Below are 18,178 nucleotides of genomic sequence, written 5' to 3' on the forward strand. Positions count from 1 at the left end.
ACTTTCTCTCAGCACGATGTTTGTCCGTGGTTGGTCGCGTATTCGCGCGGACCGACCGGTTTCTAATATTCCGATCTCGGAATCGATGCGTCGCAAGAGCTCGAGGCAGCGCGGTACACACTACTGGCGAACCAGACGATTCGACCGAACCGAAGGAAGGTGGAGAAGAAAAAGTATCCTGAAAATGAAGACGAGCGGATCTATGACGGGTGCGACGAATCGAAGAGCGACTCTCATTGGACTGAATTAAGGAAGGACGTGGACCGAGAGAAACAGAGAAGCGGAAAGGGAAAGAGGTGTAGGAGGAGGAGGAGGAAAAGGAGGTGTTGGCGATGGTAGCCAAGCGAGTTGGTAGTGGTGGTGGTGCTGCAGCCGCTGCCGTTGTTACCGTAAGTCGTTGCCGAACACATTGGTGGTGGTGGTTACTGATAGCGATGGTGGTGGAAAAGGAGAAGAGAGCAGCGAGTCCGCTCCCGCAGTCTGCTAGACTCCAAACTACCAACCGACCGAGACTGGTTTCAATTTTTTCCCGACTTTTTGTTTTACCTGTTCCACTGCGTCTCTACCTTTCCCTCCGTCTCTTTTCTTCCTCTTTCGCTTCTTCTTGTCCGTCGCTCTCTTATCCTCCTCCCCTCTCTACTCCTTTCCTACCTTTCTTCTTACTCTCCTTCCTCCTGATCTCCTACATATTACTTTTCTCTCTTCACTCCTTTCTCCCCCCTCCCTACGCTCTTCTCCCCCTTCCCCTCCCTTCTTCGCTATGTGATCATCCCTTACCGCGAATGTCATACTCGAGTAGAAAGGTGGAAAGCACATTCGTTATTTTGTCACTAGTTGATAGTTATCGCTAGGCCCAGGTACCACGATATCGCAGGTATCTCGAGGAAAAAGCATCTGAGAGTGGAGAACACGAAGGAAATGCTACTCGTAACTCTCGTTCCTTTGAATCACCTTAACGGAAGCGATTTCTCATAGGAAGCGGAAGCCTCTCGATCGCTTATCCTTTATTTCAGATCCGTCAGAGATACGCTAAATGCTCGTTTACAACACAGGCTGTTCGGTATTTGCTAGTTTGTCGTGTCACGACGTGATTAAAAATTTTCGGACCGATGTTTGGCCACGCAGCCGACGCTAAAGACTCGGAACGTTCGTTTATGTTCTCTTTGTTTACGCTATCCATCGATTCTTAGTTCGCTACTGATGCTATTGCGTTCCCGAAAAAAACGGCTTGAGAGTTTTTTCGGTGAAAAATGATACGCCACGACGGTTAAAGTAGCTCGGTTCACGAGGCTACGGTGAATTAGAGGGAGCGCGAATGAACGAGCCGACGCGAGGTTTCGAGTTGGCAATTGGTTTGCGTTTCGATCGAAAGGAGAATGATCGTTCGTTGGCCGATTCGTGGAAGGACTCGCGTCGTTAGCCGCGGTCGTCTTTGGGAACGCTGGTTGCCGCGACAGATATGAGTTCGTCGTGCAACCTCTCATTTCCCTCCTACTGCAATCAACGGCATTTAAGCCTGCGTTTCGACCGTTTAAGCATTTAGCTGCTTCCGTCATATCTCAACATATAGCGAGAATTTTTTCGCACTCCGAAGACAACGGCTCCTTGCAACCTGCTTCTCTAGCAAAGGAGCACGCTCGTGAAATTGTGTTTCGTCGCGTTCGGCCAACTCGCTAAAACGAACTGTACGTACTTTCGGAGGAGTATCGAGATCCGAAACGATAAAGAGACGTCTGTCGGAGAAAAAGTAAAATATTTGTCGTGACTCTGAAGTTGTGTACTTTAGCAAGGGAGAGACATCAACGCCCACGTAGAGCAGACACGTTCGAAGGAACCAAAAGCCAACGTTGAAATTCCGTATTGGCAGGAAATAAATGGTTGCACCTAATGAATGAACGCTGTCAAGCCGAGGCAAAGAAGAACCGTAAAAAGGAGCTGAGTGAGAAATCGAGGATTAGTTCACGGAGTGTTCGCGTAACTGCACGATCTTGCGGATCGTTTCTAGGGGAGGGGAAGGGGGCGGAGAAAAGGCAGAATTGAATAGATAAAGAGGACGAAGGAGAAAGAGAGACGAATGAGGAAAAGGCGGATACGCCAGGTATACCAAGGTCGTTAACTGGAAGAAAAATTAGCCGTTTGTCCAAGTTCCGTCGAAAGATGGGTCAATCAGATACGAAAACACTTGTCCGGCTAGGCATTGTTCCAAAGTAACAGGTCTCTGGACGATCGTAGACACAGGTATACTTTTGTCCTAATGACCGTTCGAGGAATTCAAAAGTTCACGGTTCCTCGAGTGTTCGACGGGGTGGTCACAATCGTTCACGAGCTCTCCTGCTGCCATTTTCCTCTTGAAAGCCCAGCGCGAGATCACGATTACGAGTTACGGTATTTCTGTGGCGTTAACTCTCTTCGATATACCTTTAACTTTATCTTCTGCCTTCTCTCGGTCTCAAGTATATCTTGCTCAACGTTGTCGAATAAATTATAATTTCTGAATCTTGGTACCACGAGCTTGTTCTAAAGCCACTTTCAAGTTTGACCAACCTATTTTATCTGAGTAACAGATACCCAAATGCTATTCCTAACGTTTTTCATCTCGTTCATATACATGCATATATCCAATTTCATGCACTCTTCTTTCTTATACCTCAGTTTTATCTTTATTCTAAAATAATATTTACATATCTCATGGACGAAGATTTACCTTATAAGTGAGTAAGCACCTGCTCTTTCGGTTGATATCGTTACTGTTCTCGTTGTAGCAAGAAAAAAATTACCTGCAATTTTCTATTCTTTTTTATAAAATTTTTATAAAATTTTGTTAAACAAAATGGACTTCGATCGATACCGGGGCGTGGTCATAATCTGTACAAGCATATGCCATTGACTTAGCACAGGGTGGTTTTAATTCAAACCAGTACTATACTGAATCGATAACGTCGCATGTGTTACGAGAATGGTAAGAGGGTCAAGTGACCCCCAAAACGTGAGCATACATTCTGTACCTTGCTGTGCATATATGTACGTATGTACATATTCTATTGCAATGTATGCATTTGATCCTTTCACCGCCTGTTTAGACTGTTCCCACTTGCCAAGGTAAAACTGCTGTAACATCTACTTGATGATAAATTTGTCATTGATAGTATATATAATGTTTGAACATGTTAAATTTATTTGCTACCTGACGTAAAAAAGCTAATATAGATCTGGCTTGTGAAAATTGAAGTCAATTTAGTATACGGTCATTGTGTTGCATATTTAAAGTAACTTTTTCTATTTTTGTTCTATGTATCTATGTATTTTCATTTGTTTCTAATTTCTGTACTTTGATTTTTTATTGTCCATACAATTACTTTTGTTATCCAACGAAAAATTGTCAATATACAATATATGTGTGATGAAATTAGGTTGGCGTTTGTATATATGATGAATTTACTAAGAATTAACATCAGTTGAAAATCAACAGTAAGTTAAAGAAAAAAAACTATTTATTAGTAATTTTGATGTACGTATGTGTACATATTTGTGAGAACGCGTGATAATGTAATAAAGTAAATTTTTTATTATATAGCTTCTATCGGTAAAAGCAAGAAAGAAACCCTTGTAACGAAATGGATTCGTGTTGCCATCTACCGCACGAACTGTAAACTTCTACAATGTAATATAATTGTAAACGTATGAGACATCGACGGAAAAAAGATAATCTTGAATAAATCAGTACCTTTCGGTACTGACCGGTATTATCATCGATTGCGTTCGTCTGTCTTTCCTCATCTATGTACTGTATATAATGTATGTTTAAATCTATCTTATAATTGTTGTAGCTTGTTGTTATAACTATCAATATTGTGTTGAGTTTATATAAGAAGCGAATTTTAGTGCATTTGTATCAGTGACAATCTTGCTATCGAGATCACCTCGTTATTTTTATCCATTTACCCGTCGTTGCAACTACGTACCACGGTAATTTTTGTTATTTGCCAAGATTATTATTGGATTTTCAAATAATCGGTATATATTTCACTTTTATATATGTGTGAAGTATATAATGTTTAATGTGTTCTCACTTTTATCTCACAGCTGATCGTTAATCACACATAATTGTGATTACTTGTAAACGAGGATCCACGATTATTTATTGGTTAAGTTTTAAGTAAGAATAGAAAATCTTCTATTGTGTGACGGGTGAAAATTTACACATTTATACTTTCACCAAGGCGATCAAAGTAACGGTAAACAGCAATATTGAGAAGAATTCTCTGTGTATACATATTTTTTGTATGTAGTTTCATTTAATTAGTGTGATTTCAAGTTTCTGAATATTCTCACTTTTATATTTCCGAAATTTTCATTTTTATAGCTTTTTTTGTGTATGCAATTATAATATTAGAAATAAAGAGAATATAGTGTTATTTCGAGTAAACATATTGGTTTTTAATTCGTTGAATCAGCTATCCCAACTGTTAGTGATGCAAGTATGTGACTCGACCTAATCAGCATATTTTCCGCGTAAATACCTATTACGACAACTTTCTCATTGAAACATCTGTTGCGCGTATGCTACATTGGTGGTTCATTGTTTTTCAACGAAACGTTTTAAATCGATAACATATTGTTTAATTGACTATACTATAACATTATTTTCAACTAATTCATGTATTATTTTCATTCTTATTTTGTTCAATAAATAATCAATCGGTCAATAGTTTTTATCATATTTTCATAATTTTTATTTATGGTCTACAAATCTTTTTGGTAGAAAGATGAAGTACTCCCTGTTATTTCTTCTAATAACTGTGACAGTTCATTGGTCAGTTGCACCACCCGTTAATCAAAAAGGCAAAGATTATGATAATAAAAATGAAGTTGAAGATATAGAACCAATGGTAAGTTTCTTACGATAAAGATAACTTTTTTATTTTATAAACAATATTCATAGCAAAAGTCTTTTACATAGGTAGACATGGAATATCGTAGATACCTAATGGAAGTAGTTCAGGTGTTAGAGAGTGATCCTGATTTTCAAAAGAAGTTGGAGAAAGCAGATGAAGCAGATATACGTGTAATTTGAAAGAAATAATATTATATTGCAATTGAATTTAAAGAATACAATTCTTGTTGCTATATGTATTTGTAACTTATTTTTTCATTAGACAGGAAAGATAGCCGATCAACTAGAATTTGTGAACCATAATATTAGATCAAGATTAGATGAAATAAAGAGAGATGAACTAGAAAGGTTAAGACATCTTGCGACAAAAGAAAATGAATTAAAGAATGGTTTAGATATTGAACATTTAAAAATTCCTGAACATTTAGATCATACTAATACACGTACATTTGAGATCCAGGATCTAAAGAAATTAATTGCTAAGGTAATGCAGCATTATACGAGACAAGTTTATCAGATATAAATATACTAATTGTTCTTTTATATAGACTACTGAAGATTTAGCAAAAGCTGATAGGAGGAGACGTGAGGAATTTAAACAACATGAAATGGAGAAGAAATTTGAAGAACAAGAAAAGTTAAAACGTAATTATTATAAATTAAATGTATATTGATTATTTATGATAATAATATATTATTATGTATTCTGTTTTATTATAGATATGAACGACGCAGAAAAAAAGAAGTATGAGCAAGATTTACAAGCAATGAAGGAAAAGCAGAAAATACACGAACCTGTAAGTTGTAAATATAAATGTTTTAATATTCTACTGATATACACGTATTTCTATTGTCTCTTCCATTTTGCACTTTACAGGTACATCATCCAGGAAGTAAACAACAACTAGAGGAAGTATGGGAAAAACAAGATCATATGGAAAGCGAAGAGTTTAATCCTAGAACATTTTTTTTCTTTCATGGTATTATATTTTTATTTTATATTTGTCTTTATAGCCTTATAAATTTTGTGTAATTTATAAAAATTACCTATAAAAATACCCTAGATATTGATGGTAATGGAGTATGGGATCAAGATGAAGTTAAAGCTTTATTTTTGAAAGAATTGGATAAACTTTATGCTCAAGGAGCACCTCAAGAGGATTTATTAAAACGAGCTGAGGAGATGGAGAGAATGAGGGAACATGTATTCAATGAGGCCGATCTTAACAAAGACGGTCTTATTAGGTTTGTATATATATATACATATATTTTATATGTTTTAAATAACATTAGTTACTTCATGTTATTGCTGTAGTTATGAAGAATTTTTGGAACAAACAAAGAAACCAAATTTTCAACAAGATGAGGGGTGGCAGGGATTAGATGAACAACAAATTTACACTCAGGAAGAATTTGAAGCTTTTGAAAGATATAAGCAAGAGGAATTACAAAAAATGATTTCTCAAGGAATGGTAAGTATAATATAGTAAAAATCATTGTTATGGTTAGCTATCACGTTTTTTTGCAATGATTATGCATATTATGTTGTCAATGCTTATTTATCCTTTTTGATCAACTTGTTTCTTTCTAACATATATCTTCCATTAATACTATGTATGAATTAATGACCTTAGAAAGTTAAAACTAATTTCAAAAGATATTAGATTATATGGAAAATTTTCGCTTTAAACGAACGTCGTTAAAATTTTTATATATTTTTCTTTAAAATAAGAATTATGTTATATATATATATATATATATGTACTTCACCTAATGTGATGCAAGAGCATCTTACATATTGTATATATATACATTATGTACATGTATGTAAGTTGTGGCAAAAGAAAAATCACTAGGTAGTGAACTGGATCGACTCTTACTTAATTTCGGCACTTAAAGTAATATGATTGCATTGGTGGTGTCGAAAGGCTTAAAAATTATAGGAATGCCAAGGCTATTGTCTTTAGTATATAATGTTACTTAATCATATGCGGATGTCAAAATTGTGCTATTGAAGGTTAGGAGGTGTCATTGAAGCATGATTAAAGCACGGTCCATTGAAGTAATGTCGTTGACAAAAGTCAAAAGTCAATTGGAGGTTGTGGGAGCAGTCGCAATCGAGCTATTTGAATTTCTCACTTGGGAACTTTGAAGTGGCATCAAAGTTATTTCGTTATCGCTTCTACATTTTTATAAATATATAGGGTGATCGGCGAAATGATGTGCACGATTTTTGAAGCATTACCGTTAACGAAAAGAATGTTGTAGCAAACATTGATTTGTTTCGAATCTTTCTACAAAAAAATGAAGATCAGCTTGATTTTCTTAAGTGGCATAGTATTAAGACGAATACAACAATCTATAATATTATGACCTTTAGATGATCTTGAGTCAGAAATTTTAAATTCATTAATTCATAAGAACATTAACGTGTGAAATTTGGTTTAATAAGGCGCTAGATCAGATGTTTACAGTCACGTTTGTGCTCTCAACAAATTTTTTTTATATTTATTTATTATTTATGATTTATTTTTTATATTTAAGATTTTTTTATAGAAAGAAGCATTTTTTGTCGATTTTAAGTATTGCAATTTATAGCTGATCAAAAACAGATCAATTTGTGTTCGAAATGTTTTATTACATTATCGGAAATGCTTCAAAAACCGTGCATACCATTTCACTAAATACCCTATATATAATTTTTTATTACTCTTCTACATAACATAGTATGTGCAAAAATGTATCTAACGTAAGCAAAGAAGAAAAGTTAATTATATATATTTTTGCTTGATCAGAGTAATGAACTTAGAAGCCGCAGCAGTTTATACGTTGATACTATGACAAATCGTTTATTGTAAAGAAAGCATTATGTAAGCACTTAATCCACGCTTATCTGTAGAAAAACATTTGTATAATGTGTATAATAGTATTTCCGCTTATTATTTTAACTAAATTTACGGATAGGAAGGAGTACATATATACATATACCATAGTGTATTACGTTACCAGTGATTAGGTTTTATTCCCTCATTTAATCTGTCTGTTTTTTAAAAAGCATTGTTTGTAGTGTTTTTGTAATTGATAATAATTAGCTTGTGCACTTTTTGTTGCTGTTATTAGCGACCACCACATCCAGGTAGTATACCGGCACAGTCCGAGCCGGTAAGTATTCTTAGTTTATCAAAAAAGAAAATATATAGTACATATATATATGTTTTATTTAAAGTAAGTATAAAGTATGGTTTCAAAGTTTTTCTCTGACGCTTAATGATTTAATATAATAAAAAGAAACCTAAAAAAATATTATTTTAGCATGTACAATTAGTAAAAATGAAAATTAGATAATGTAAATATATTGTAAAAGTAATTTTATTGATATCTTTTAGTTTCCGTCACAATATGAGCAAGGACCAGTTGCTCCTGGATTAGTTCCTCCCCAAGTAGATCCAAATCAAAATATGCTTCATCAACAATTCCAAGACCAAAGTCATCCACAGTATCAACAGCAGCCACAGATTGTAGTTCCTCAGCAACATGGTCAAATACCTCAACAACAGCAACAACAGTTTCAAGGGCAGCGCCCATCGAATCAGCAATATCAGGTACCTCAAAATCAAATCCCTGCTCAGCAAGTACACCCTGGAGTGGTACCGGTTCAACAAGGGCAGCAAAATCAGCCTTTAGTTCAACAGCAACCTCAAGCTCCAAATTTTCAACAACAACCTCAAGTTCCAAATTTTCAACAACAACCTCAAGTTCCAAATTTTCAACAACAACCTCAAGTTCCAAATTTTCAACAACAACCTCAAGTTCCAAATTTTCAACAACAGCAAAACATGATAAATCAAGTACCACAAAATATTCAGACGAACGCCGTGCCACAAAAATATAGTTCAAATCAAGCAGATTCACAACCCGCGCAAGCGCCCGCCCAACAAGAAGTTGATAGAAATAAAATTCCAGTTCACGAGAAAGTATAATTGCGTCCTCAATTCGGCAAGAATATAAGATTTAATTTGACAAAGAATTGAATGTTGTCATTTTAGAGTATTTTTTATATCTTTCGCTGTTATTTTATTCATTGATTGTAATATTTGTATAATCGTACACACATTACGTTCATCATGGAAGTTGGACAACTCATCGTGAAGTGTAAATAAAATTATTTCCAAGAAAAATAGACGTATTAAAAAAACATTGTTTATTTGCTGCCTTAGTACTTTACGAAGTAATCATTCATTATCTTTTTGGTGCAGAACCTTCGTTTTTATCAAGAATATGTAATCGTTGGAACATCGCGTGCATCGAAAGATAAAGAATATAGGAGGGGTTGCTGTGCGATTCAGTGAAAAAGATCATATTTAATTTCTCATATTTATTATTGCATACTGTTTATGTTAGTATATTACTTAGATATATGTGCCAAATAGCAACTTAAATATATGATTGCGTGATTCATCTGTTTGTTTCACCCGTCAAGCACGGATAGGTAGGTAGGTGGGTAGGTAGGTAGGTAGGTAATGTAACGCTTACTCCACTATATATAAGGTGTATTTATAATTATAGCATATGTTGGTAGAACGTCATCTTACATGCTAATCGGTAATAAATAAAAGAGGAATTCGTAATTGGTGACGGGTTTTGCTTGCATCCGTGACTAAAGAAAACTATTTCCAAAGCCTCGTATCCGAGGTGTTTGGAAGAAAACGGAAACAAACGTCGCTTCGCGATTCGTCACGGGTACACACACATATTTCGAGCGTTTTCTTAAAGACACGCGCGCAACTATTCGTATAGTGTGTCGGTTTAATCAATTCGACTATCTACTGAAAAAGAAATACTTTGTTTTAATGTAAATAGAAACAATAGTAACTACAAACTATCGCCATCTGCAAAGAAACTTGCGCTTGTCGTCGTTCTTGGACAGCGAGCGTCTTCTACTGTAAGCTGCGCGACGATTTCGAACGAATCGATTGAGATTAGAAACTGAAACGAAGACAGTTAGACAATTCGGTTCGCAGAATCAGGCGATCGAAGCTGAAAGGCGATAGAAACGTGTATGTAACAGCCGTTATAACGATTCGGAGACATTCTAAATTTTGAGGTAAGAGCTGGTCGGAAATTGCTACGATCAACTTCGATCGCGAGACCGCATTACCTGATCCTTTTCGATTTCGCTCCTAATTATCGCGAGACACTGGTCATGTGAAGCCATACGCGCTTCACAACTTTATTTGCAGTCGCTTTCAAAAATATTTATCGTACCAAAAGAACGCCTTTCTATCTGTTACTGCATCGACCAATGCCTCGTTAGCGCACTATGGCGGCAAATTCAAATGAAACAGAGGCTCGGATCTTAAATTACATAAAATACCTTTACGACCGGACAAATAAATATATTACAGGTTACGATAATAAAGATGAACTTTGTCGTATAATAATGTTGCATCCTTTCTATTTACAGTGAACGCGCGGTTGTGCATGTTTGTCGCGTAATATACTGTGTGTTCTTCTTTAGTGTACTTGTTCCAAGAATATATTCCTTTGCTTTCAATTTTGTTTTGTCTGTCGCTATTTCTTTTTCGTTCGTACGTTTACATCTTTCTTATACTCTCTTCTCATACTTTCTTCGTCTTTCTTATACCTTCCTTTCTTACTTTCTCTTTATCCTATCATTCGATAACTTAACTCTTTCCGTTTTCCCCCTGTCTACGTTTTCTTAGACTTTTTCTTAGACGTTTTCTTAGACGTGTACGTAGACGTGTATGAGCACATGTACGTGTTTTGTGTCATGTGTGTGCGTGGCCGTGTGTGTGTGTATCTGTCTGTCTGACTGTCTGTGTGCGTGAGCGTGTATGTATGTAAGTGGGTGAAGTGGTGGGGTGCAGTTGTGTTCATGGACGCGTTGTGTCGGATATTGGCTCACGGCCGGGGATGTATACGATTAAATAATCGGATTCCGAAAAATGTGCGGTTTCTATTGTTCGACTAATAGTTTCTGTAAATTAGGATGCCACCTAGTTTAGTCTCGAATGTTTAGCCGTTACCGCAGCGGAGAAACGTGAATCGAACCGGGTCGTTCCTTGGTGTATCTCGATCGCGTTCCTTCCGCTGTCGTAACGTCCCTCCGGTAAACGCAGTTACGTGTTACATCCTGTAAACTAGTCGTAAATCGCGGATACGGGGATTACTACGCTTCATTATCGTTTTACTCTTACGGTTTGCTTGAATTCTCTTCGGTGTTTCCTTTTTCCTTTCGTGTACAAGTGTGGCGCGTATGTCGGGTCGATCGTTATTATAATAAGACATTACATCTCGAAGCTAAGGCGAAAATAAAGGAAAGATTCGGCGCGTGCGTAATACATTTCAGATCTTGTTTCGCATATTCTTTAATTCTCATGGAACGAACGTTGAAAATTTGTTTTACAACTGCAGCCGAGTATTGGTTGCCTCGCGGCCAAACGCGTCTCGCTCGCCAACTTTTCCACGCTTTCCTCCGTTCTCGAGACTCGCGTGGATCCTCGCTATATAAGTATTTCTACAGATGCGGATCTGCCGCGACTTTCCACCGTTTCGATCGATCTTACTGGCGGTTACATTCTTCCGCACGGATTCGCAAAGCGTACGTTCGCTTAGGAAATCGGGAAACATGTACGCGCAAGACGGATCGAGAAGACGGAAAACTCGGGAGATCGATCGATAAGCGAGTGAAACGTACACAAGCCACGAGGACAAATGGGTGGAGGTTTTTATCGAAAGTAGTATACTAGCGTCACGCCCGTCCGTCCTTATGTTGCCTCGATAAAAATTCTAAGAGCTACTTTGTCTTCGACTCTAAGATCCTTACTTTTGTCTAACTTAATTCTCCCCGTGAACTTTTGTTTCGTCCTCGACGACGTTTGAACGGAAAACTGCATCATCATATCTTCCTTCAACGTAAAACGTATCCAGCAGCAATCTTATAGCGTCAATATATCAATTTATGTATATATATATTTTTTTTTTGTCTCATATATATTTACTTTACTTTGTGTCCTATATCAATAATAGCGTATTAGATGCATTTTTTTTCTTCACTTATACCTTATGTATGTAATATAAGTATCTTTGTTTTTCTTCATCTGTTCACAGATATATCAAAATGCGTAAACGAAAGATTCTCGAAATATCCGTTCCCTCTGATAATTCAGTTACACGCTCTCCCCTCCCCCCTCCCCCTCCCCCCGCTCCCCACTCTCCGTTTAACCATCCATTTCCGTTCTTTCGTACAAGCGAATCGAAAAGAAACGTTTACGAGAATATGCCATTCAGGGTATTACCGGTGGTGGGTTGATCCAAAACAGAAATTTTGTCGGGTTTGCTTGTAGATTCTGTACATTCGCTCTACACGCACACAAAAGATTCGTAGACACATTGCGTAATCGACAGGAAAAATTTCCGATCCGATTCGATCCGATCCGATCCGATCCGATCCGATCCGACCCGACCCGATCCGATCCGAACCGATCCGATTCGATCCGAATCAATTTCATCGGTCGGCGTCGATACGAATCGGTCGAGATCGGATCGATCGTACAGTTTAAAAGTAAAAAGACAAATTTTCGCAAAATATTCGAGTTCCTCCTTTGATTCTATCCTCGACTATAACCGTGCTGTTTAATCTTCGCAGAAATCGCGCAGCGTCGTCAAGACTTCGAGACGAGACGAAGAGAATATGTACGTACTAAGAAGAAATGTTTATTTTACGCAACGTCCCCACAAATAATTCCTTGTATCTTTATCATCTGTACTTTGTTTTCCGGTTTTCTTTGTTCCGTCTTTTTTTCTTTTTCTCTTTTGCATTTCTTTTCCACTTCTGTCGCAAATGATTCATTTGGTGATGCGAAATTTCGAATGACTTTTCATCACGTACAAGTGGTCACGGTCTACGGGACACGTTAAATTTTTTTTGTTTGGAAGGCACTTGCTACTTTTTTTTTTTATACAATATTAATTTTAATCTTTTCCACATTCTCGCCTGTTCACATGCCCCATCCTTTTCTCTCGCACACTCTCTCCCTAACCCCTCTGTCTTTCGGCTAATTCTTTCTCGCAATTTCGTTCGCGGCTCTTTGAATTATATTTCTTCCTTTCTTCTTCCAATCCCATCTCCTCGCTTTGACTCACGAATTTCTTTTGCTCCGCCCTGCCGCTGGTTTCGTTCAAATTTACCTTCTCGTTGAACACATTAAGCCTAAATCGTAATAAAATCTTTTAAATTCGCGATCCTCTTTTCCTTTTCTTTTTCCGTTTCATTTTTTTTCCCCCTGAATCGATCGCTCTCTCGCGCGTCGTTCCGATTTTCACGAAAAATAAAACGCGTCCGATCGCACTTTTTCTCGTCGACCGAGCGCTCGAATATTTTCACCCAAAAATCTTTCGTATCAAGAATAACGCGTTTTAGAGTTTTCCCGAATTAATTTTCTAATCGCCGATAATTAACTTGCTAATCGATTCCTCCCGAAACTTTCGTACGAACCGTTTAAAGCTTTCGTAGGGGAGTGGCGCGAGAACAACGTTTTCCAAAAAGTTGCCTAAACAACGTATAACACGATGGACAGCCTATACGCCCCATTCTCTTTTTTTTCGAGCAAAAGCGAAAAGCGATGGTCTTTTCCTTTTACAGAAGGCCACTTCGAATTTTTTTTTTTTTTTTGTTTTGTTTACTTTTTTAATACTTACAAAGAGTCACTCCAGAACCAGTGTGCCAACTTTAAAAAATTTGCTTTTTTTCTTGTTTAGAAAGTTTCGTTCTCTCTGTCACACGCGCTCCTTTTTCTTTCTCTCTGTCTCTTCCGTTCCATTCGCTCTCTCATTCTTCCCCATCCTGTCCATTTCTCACTTTCTCTCTGTCTTGCCCCTCTTTCTGTTCCTAGGATGACTAGGTTCGATACGAACTCGCTCGTACTTAGACGTCGCACGAAATCTCTGAACGGCGGTTCGTGGCTAGAACGATCGAGGAGTAGACGCGAATCATTTGTGAAAGAAATTCCGAGCTGAATTGGCTTGACAGCGTGCGATCGACCGGCTAGAATTCGAACGATACCTTAAAGGAATCGGTTCGTTTCGACGACTACTCGACTCGTGTCGTTCTTCGATTGTCGAGGATCGAGGGTGTTCTCGCGAAAAGTCGTACGCGTAACGTGTAAAATTTTGAAAAATAGCACGATCTTTCCGAAAAAAACATTCACTCGCGCGTATCACGCTCACACGTTCGATTCGCTCAGTCAGATGCTCGCGTTCGTCCGCTTTCAGTGTTTAACACAGGCACACGGCGCTCGCGCGTCTATCCACATTTTCTCTTGTTCCAAATTCAATGAATTTCACGGTAGTGTCGTCGTTAATTTTTCGTTCCCTAATCTCTAAACCTTATAATTTTTATACTTGGCATACCCCAAATATGGCAGGAAGGCAATCATTACACTTAATAAAGTACAGCAATCGGTTTTGTTTTCCCTTTTGCGTGCTAACGCGTACGCACTAGTCGAACAACTTTTGTTTCTCTTTCGTTCCGTAGAGATTTAGAACGTCGACGTTGTCTCGATCGACGAACAGTCGCAAAGCGAATTTTGTACATCTCTTTCGCTTTCGTAAGATTATTCACCATTATTCTTCTCTTTTCCCCTTTTCTTTCTTTCTTTTTTTTTTTTCATCTTCTTTTTTCTTTTTTTTTCTCACTTCGGAAGCGCAACGTTTCTCGAATCGATCGTCCGTTTTACGAACAGCTGTAATTCCACCAGTCTCGTCTTGCTTTGCAGCGTTTCGATGCGATCTACATGTGGAACCGCGTTACGAGAAATCCACGGTATTTTCTCAGTCCGTCTGTACGGACGTTGCTTCCAACGTTCGGCGAGTCCCGACGAGCTGTATATGTCGATCCACGCGAATACTGGCTCGTGCCACGAGATCGCTTTCCAATTACTATACATTTGGCATATTAAACGTACGGTTATCGTATATGCATAGATATATAAATCTCGAGTGTAAGCGCGTGTCCGTGCAGCACACTCGCGTCCACGCTTTTGCGCGCAGTCGGATGCTTCGTAACGAGCTCCGATCGAGCAAAGTTAGCTACGGAACGTTTTCTTAAAATAGGCGGCCTTCGAGACTGCGTCGGAATCGGTCGAGCGATCACGATCGATGCTCGAGGTCGGTAGGGAGGATTTGGCTTGAGATTCGAGGATCGAGGATCGAGAATCGAGAATCGAGGATCAAGGGGGATCGAGCATCGATCGTGGCTGCTCCACTCGGTGTCGCATTTCCCATGGCTCCTACTCTCTCGATCATTTCCCTTTCCCCCTCCCTCCCCTCCCTCCCCGTTTTGATTGTAAAACTCGAACGATCTTCGCGCGAGATCGCTCTATCGGTATACTGCGGTATCGTCGCGAGGACGAATGGTCGGAATACGGACCGTTCGAGGCTGGAAGCACGGCGCTCGATTCGCCGCCGCCGTGTCGATTACGCGATCGCGATCCGACGAATCGATCACCGCGGTTATACTTTCGAATAATCCGTACAGCGAGCGTCGCCTCCTCGCAGATTCGCCTCTGCGAGAAGCGTCGACGAGAAGCCTTTTGTTAGGATCCCGATGGAAGTGAGACGCTGTTCTGCCGATCCAACGGGCAACGATCAGCTCGTTCGATTTCGAGCATGTCGCGCTTACTATTCGCAACGCGAGTCGGTTAGCGGTTCCAGCTTAACGGGAATTTTGTCTTTGTCCTTGAGTCCGTGAGGACTCTTTACGAGATCCGCGATGTCCTCCTGGAAGAGATTCTCCGGTCGTGGGCTGACGAAGCTTCGCGCCGGCTTGTACGTCATACCACTCACGCCGATCCCGACTTCCACGCTGCTAGGTATGTGTCCAGGATCCATCAGAGGGCCGAGAGGACTCGCCAGAGGACTCTCCATCGGGCTCTCTGGTGGGCCGCCGGAGCCTGGACTGGCCAAGCCCAAATTTAGCGGCGAGTTTCCGTTGTTCCCGCCGCCTCCGCCGCTACCGTTGTTACTCCCGATAACCGGTGTACCGCTGTTGTTGCTGTTGTGGTGATGCTGGCTGGCTTGCATCGCTGCCTGTAGATTCGACGAGAGGCTCGTCGACAGATTCGTAGACAGGTTTGTCGCCATCATATCGTGTTGCTGCGAGTGCGCCGCCGCTACCATGCTGCACATTTGATGTCGCAGTCCTACGTCAACCAACAATCCCGAATATTAATTTTCTTTCGTTCTCCTCCTTTCGATAGAAAGCTGCGCCAGCAACACCATTACAAACATAAATATTCGTTTGTCCGGAAAGCGTCTTTCTTTCGCAAACGTGTCTTTTACGACAATCCACCTTCGTACAAACGTGAAACAAGGTGTAGTGACAGAACAAGATCGATCGTACGTAATTCGGCAAAATAATATAAAAGCAAAAACCCTGCGCGTCTATCATGAAACGAAAGAAACTTTTCGGACAACCTAATACATACATATGGTAGTCTATCGTTACCTTGAGCGACCGCAGCAACCGCGGCCGCGGCTGCCGCTCCGGGGCTGACCGCGCCTTCGGGACCGTTGCAAGCCGCGTAATTTGCCAAACTCGGATACATCGAAGTCGGCTCTTCCTTCACCATGTGCGGCGAGTGTCCATCGCGGAACACCACTGCTCGAATCACACCGCGAATGTGCTCGTCGGGCCAAACACCCAACAGAATCCTTTGCGGTCTGCCTCTGCCTTTCGGACGAAGATCTGACCAGGCAAAAAACAAACCAATGGTATGCCGATGTCTGATTATTTCCGGACAACGCCTGCTTCATTGCGAACTCTAGTTACGCCGATTTTCAAAAATCAAAATCGATAGTTTCGCCTCGGCGCGTAAAGAACGACGTGATTCGGTTTTTCAAAGTTTGTCATCCGAGCGAAAGAATCTTAGAGTATCCGACTAATACTAATACTCACCGGCTCCTCCATCAGCACTCGGACCCAGCATATTGTGTACTCGATTGGCGTACAATACGAAGGTCGGGTATGGGATGTCGTATTTCCTGCAACAAAGTATCAGGAAGCGTGTGAGAATGAGAAGAGCCGTTGGATCGGTGGGGTGTAGGATAGAGAGAATGTTCGTAGCTGAAAGCGGCAGCACGGCGAGATCGATCGATTCTCGTAAAGATTATCGGGCTCGTTCCGCGAAACGTTGCTCGATCGGGCAGCACATGTTCGCACAAAGGGAAACAGCCTTTAACGACTACGCGTTATTACGCGCGTGCGATACGCGCCGTTTTACGACTAAGCTGTAAAAGTTCTTAAGTTGATCGCTCGCCGAACCCAACAGCCAATTGTTTTCTCTCTGTTTTAACCCATTTACATCGGACGCGGGTTATCGTTCGATTCTCGCAACTAAATCATTTCCATCGAATCGCTCGAAACTTTCGCCGCGGATTGTTCAGTTGCGACGAAACAAATTGTAACCTTTGTAAATTAATTTCGCTTAACCATTGTCAAAACATCATCTGGAAAAACCGGTAAACCGATACTTTTTGTCCCGAACGATTAAAAGCGAGCGATATCATCGATGGCCCTCGCGAAACCAACCGCGATAATCGCAGCCTGTATAATCGAGTTTATCGAAAATCTGATTAAAAATTCGGCGTTTCGTTAGAACGGTCCGATGAACTTTCTTAGTTTAATTTGTCCCGTCGCGCCACGAATATCCGCCTGATAATGAAATTCTTCTCGCCACTTTCCTCCAGCGAGGAACAGGGCGAACGTCTGACGCAGATGTAATTCGGACCACCCATCTGCTTGAGCAGCGACGCGACGCCATTCTTTATTTGGTTAACGCGAGAAATTTGGTTTCGGTGATGGCCAGACGGAAGGAGAAAACGAACGACCGTGAACGAAATTTCGCGAACCGGCAACCAACGAAAACTTGATATGTACATAGTTTACCTTGCTGCTTGACTCAAGGACAATCCTTCTTTCAACACGCTGAAGATCGCCTCCGCCATGGTTTCTGGTCGCCAGGACTTGAGCGGGCCGCGTTCTCGAAAGCGCAGATTGTGCACCAGGCTCTGATTGGTGTTCCAGCATTTCTGCCACATCGATTGCAGCTGATACTGGTAGCTGTCTGTTTAGTTTACGCCCCCCGTGGAAAAAGAGAAAACAGAAAAAGCACGGCATTAGTAAGTGCGGGGATTTTCACTGGTCGAAGGAAGACGCGCGTAAAGGAAGAAGATGGGTAAATTTGAAGATCGCGAGATCAACCT

General features: G+C 40.0%; 2 protein-coding genes across 4 annotated transcripts in view; one reads left to right on the forward strand and one right to left on the reverse strand.

Annotated features, from left to right (window-relative positions):
• The first annotated feature begins 3,695 nt into the window (after positions 1-3,695).
• Positions 3,696-9,072, forward strand: LOC100645081 (nucleobindin-2). 2 transcript variants are annotated; one of them, XM_048407345.1, is made up of 12 exons: positions 3,697-3,966; positions 4,084-4,235; positions 4,763-4,889; positions 4,961-5,065; positions 5,157-5,378; positions 5,443-5,539; positions 5,615-5,691; positions 5,772-5,874; positions 5,959-6,139; positions 6,210-6,366; positions 8,015-8,056; positions 8,281-9,072. In XM_048407345.1, the coding sequence occupies exons 3-12, from the start codon at positions 4,767-4,769 to the stop codon at positions 8,872-8,874; spliced, it is 1,701 nt and encodes a 566-aa protein (XP_048263302.1). In that variant the 5' UTR covers positions 3,697-3,966; positions 4,084-4,235; positions 4,763-4,766; the 3' UTR covers positions 8,875-9,072. The 2 variants fall into 2 exon arrangements, with proteins under 2 accessions (XP_048263303.1, XP_048263302.1); XM_048407346.1 differs by lacking the exon at positions 4,084-4,235 and having other exon boundaries at positions 3,696-3,966.
• A 182-nt stretch (positions 9,073-9,254) lies between these two features.
• The window catches only part of LOC100645196 (protein bric-a-brac 1), a 222,409-nt gene continuing 213,485 nt past the window's right edge, over positions 9,255-18,178 (reverse strand). For both annotated transcript variants that reach the window (XM_012309773.3, XM_048407338.1), the window contains 4 exons: positions 17,862-18,039; positions 16,872-16,957; positions 16,422-16,661; positions 9,255-16,116 (listed from right to left, as the gene is read on the reverse strand). In XM_012309773.3, coding sequence (XP_012165163.1) covers positions 15,596-16,116; positions 16,422-16,661; positions 16,872-16,957; positions 17,862-18,039 — 1,025 coding nt within the window. In that variant the 3' untranslated portion in view covers positions 9,255-15,595. The remainder of the gene's footprint in view (positions 16,117-16,421; positions 16,662-16,871; positions 16,958-17,861; positions 18,040-18,178) is intronic.

This window comes from Bombus terrestris, chromosome 7 (genome assembly GCF_910591885.1).
Source record: "Bombus terrestris chromosome 7, iyBomTerr1.2, whole genome shotgun sequence".
In the NCBI taxonomy this organism is placed as follows: Eukaryota; Metazoa; Arthropoda; class Insecta; order Hymenoptera; family Apidae; genus Bombus; species Bombus terrestris.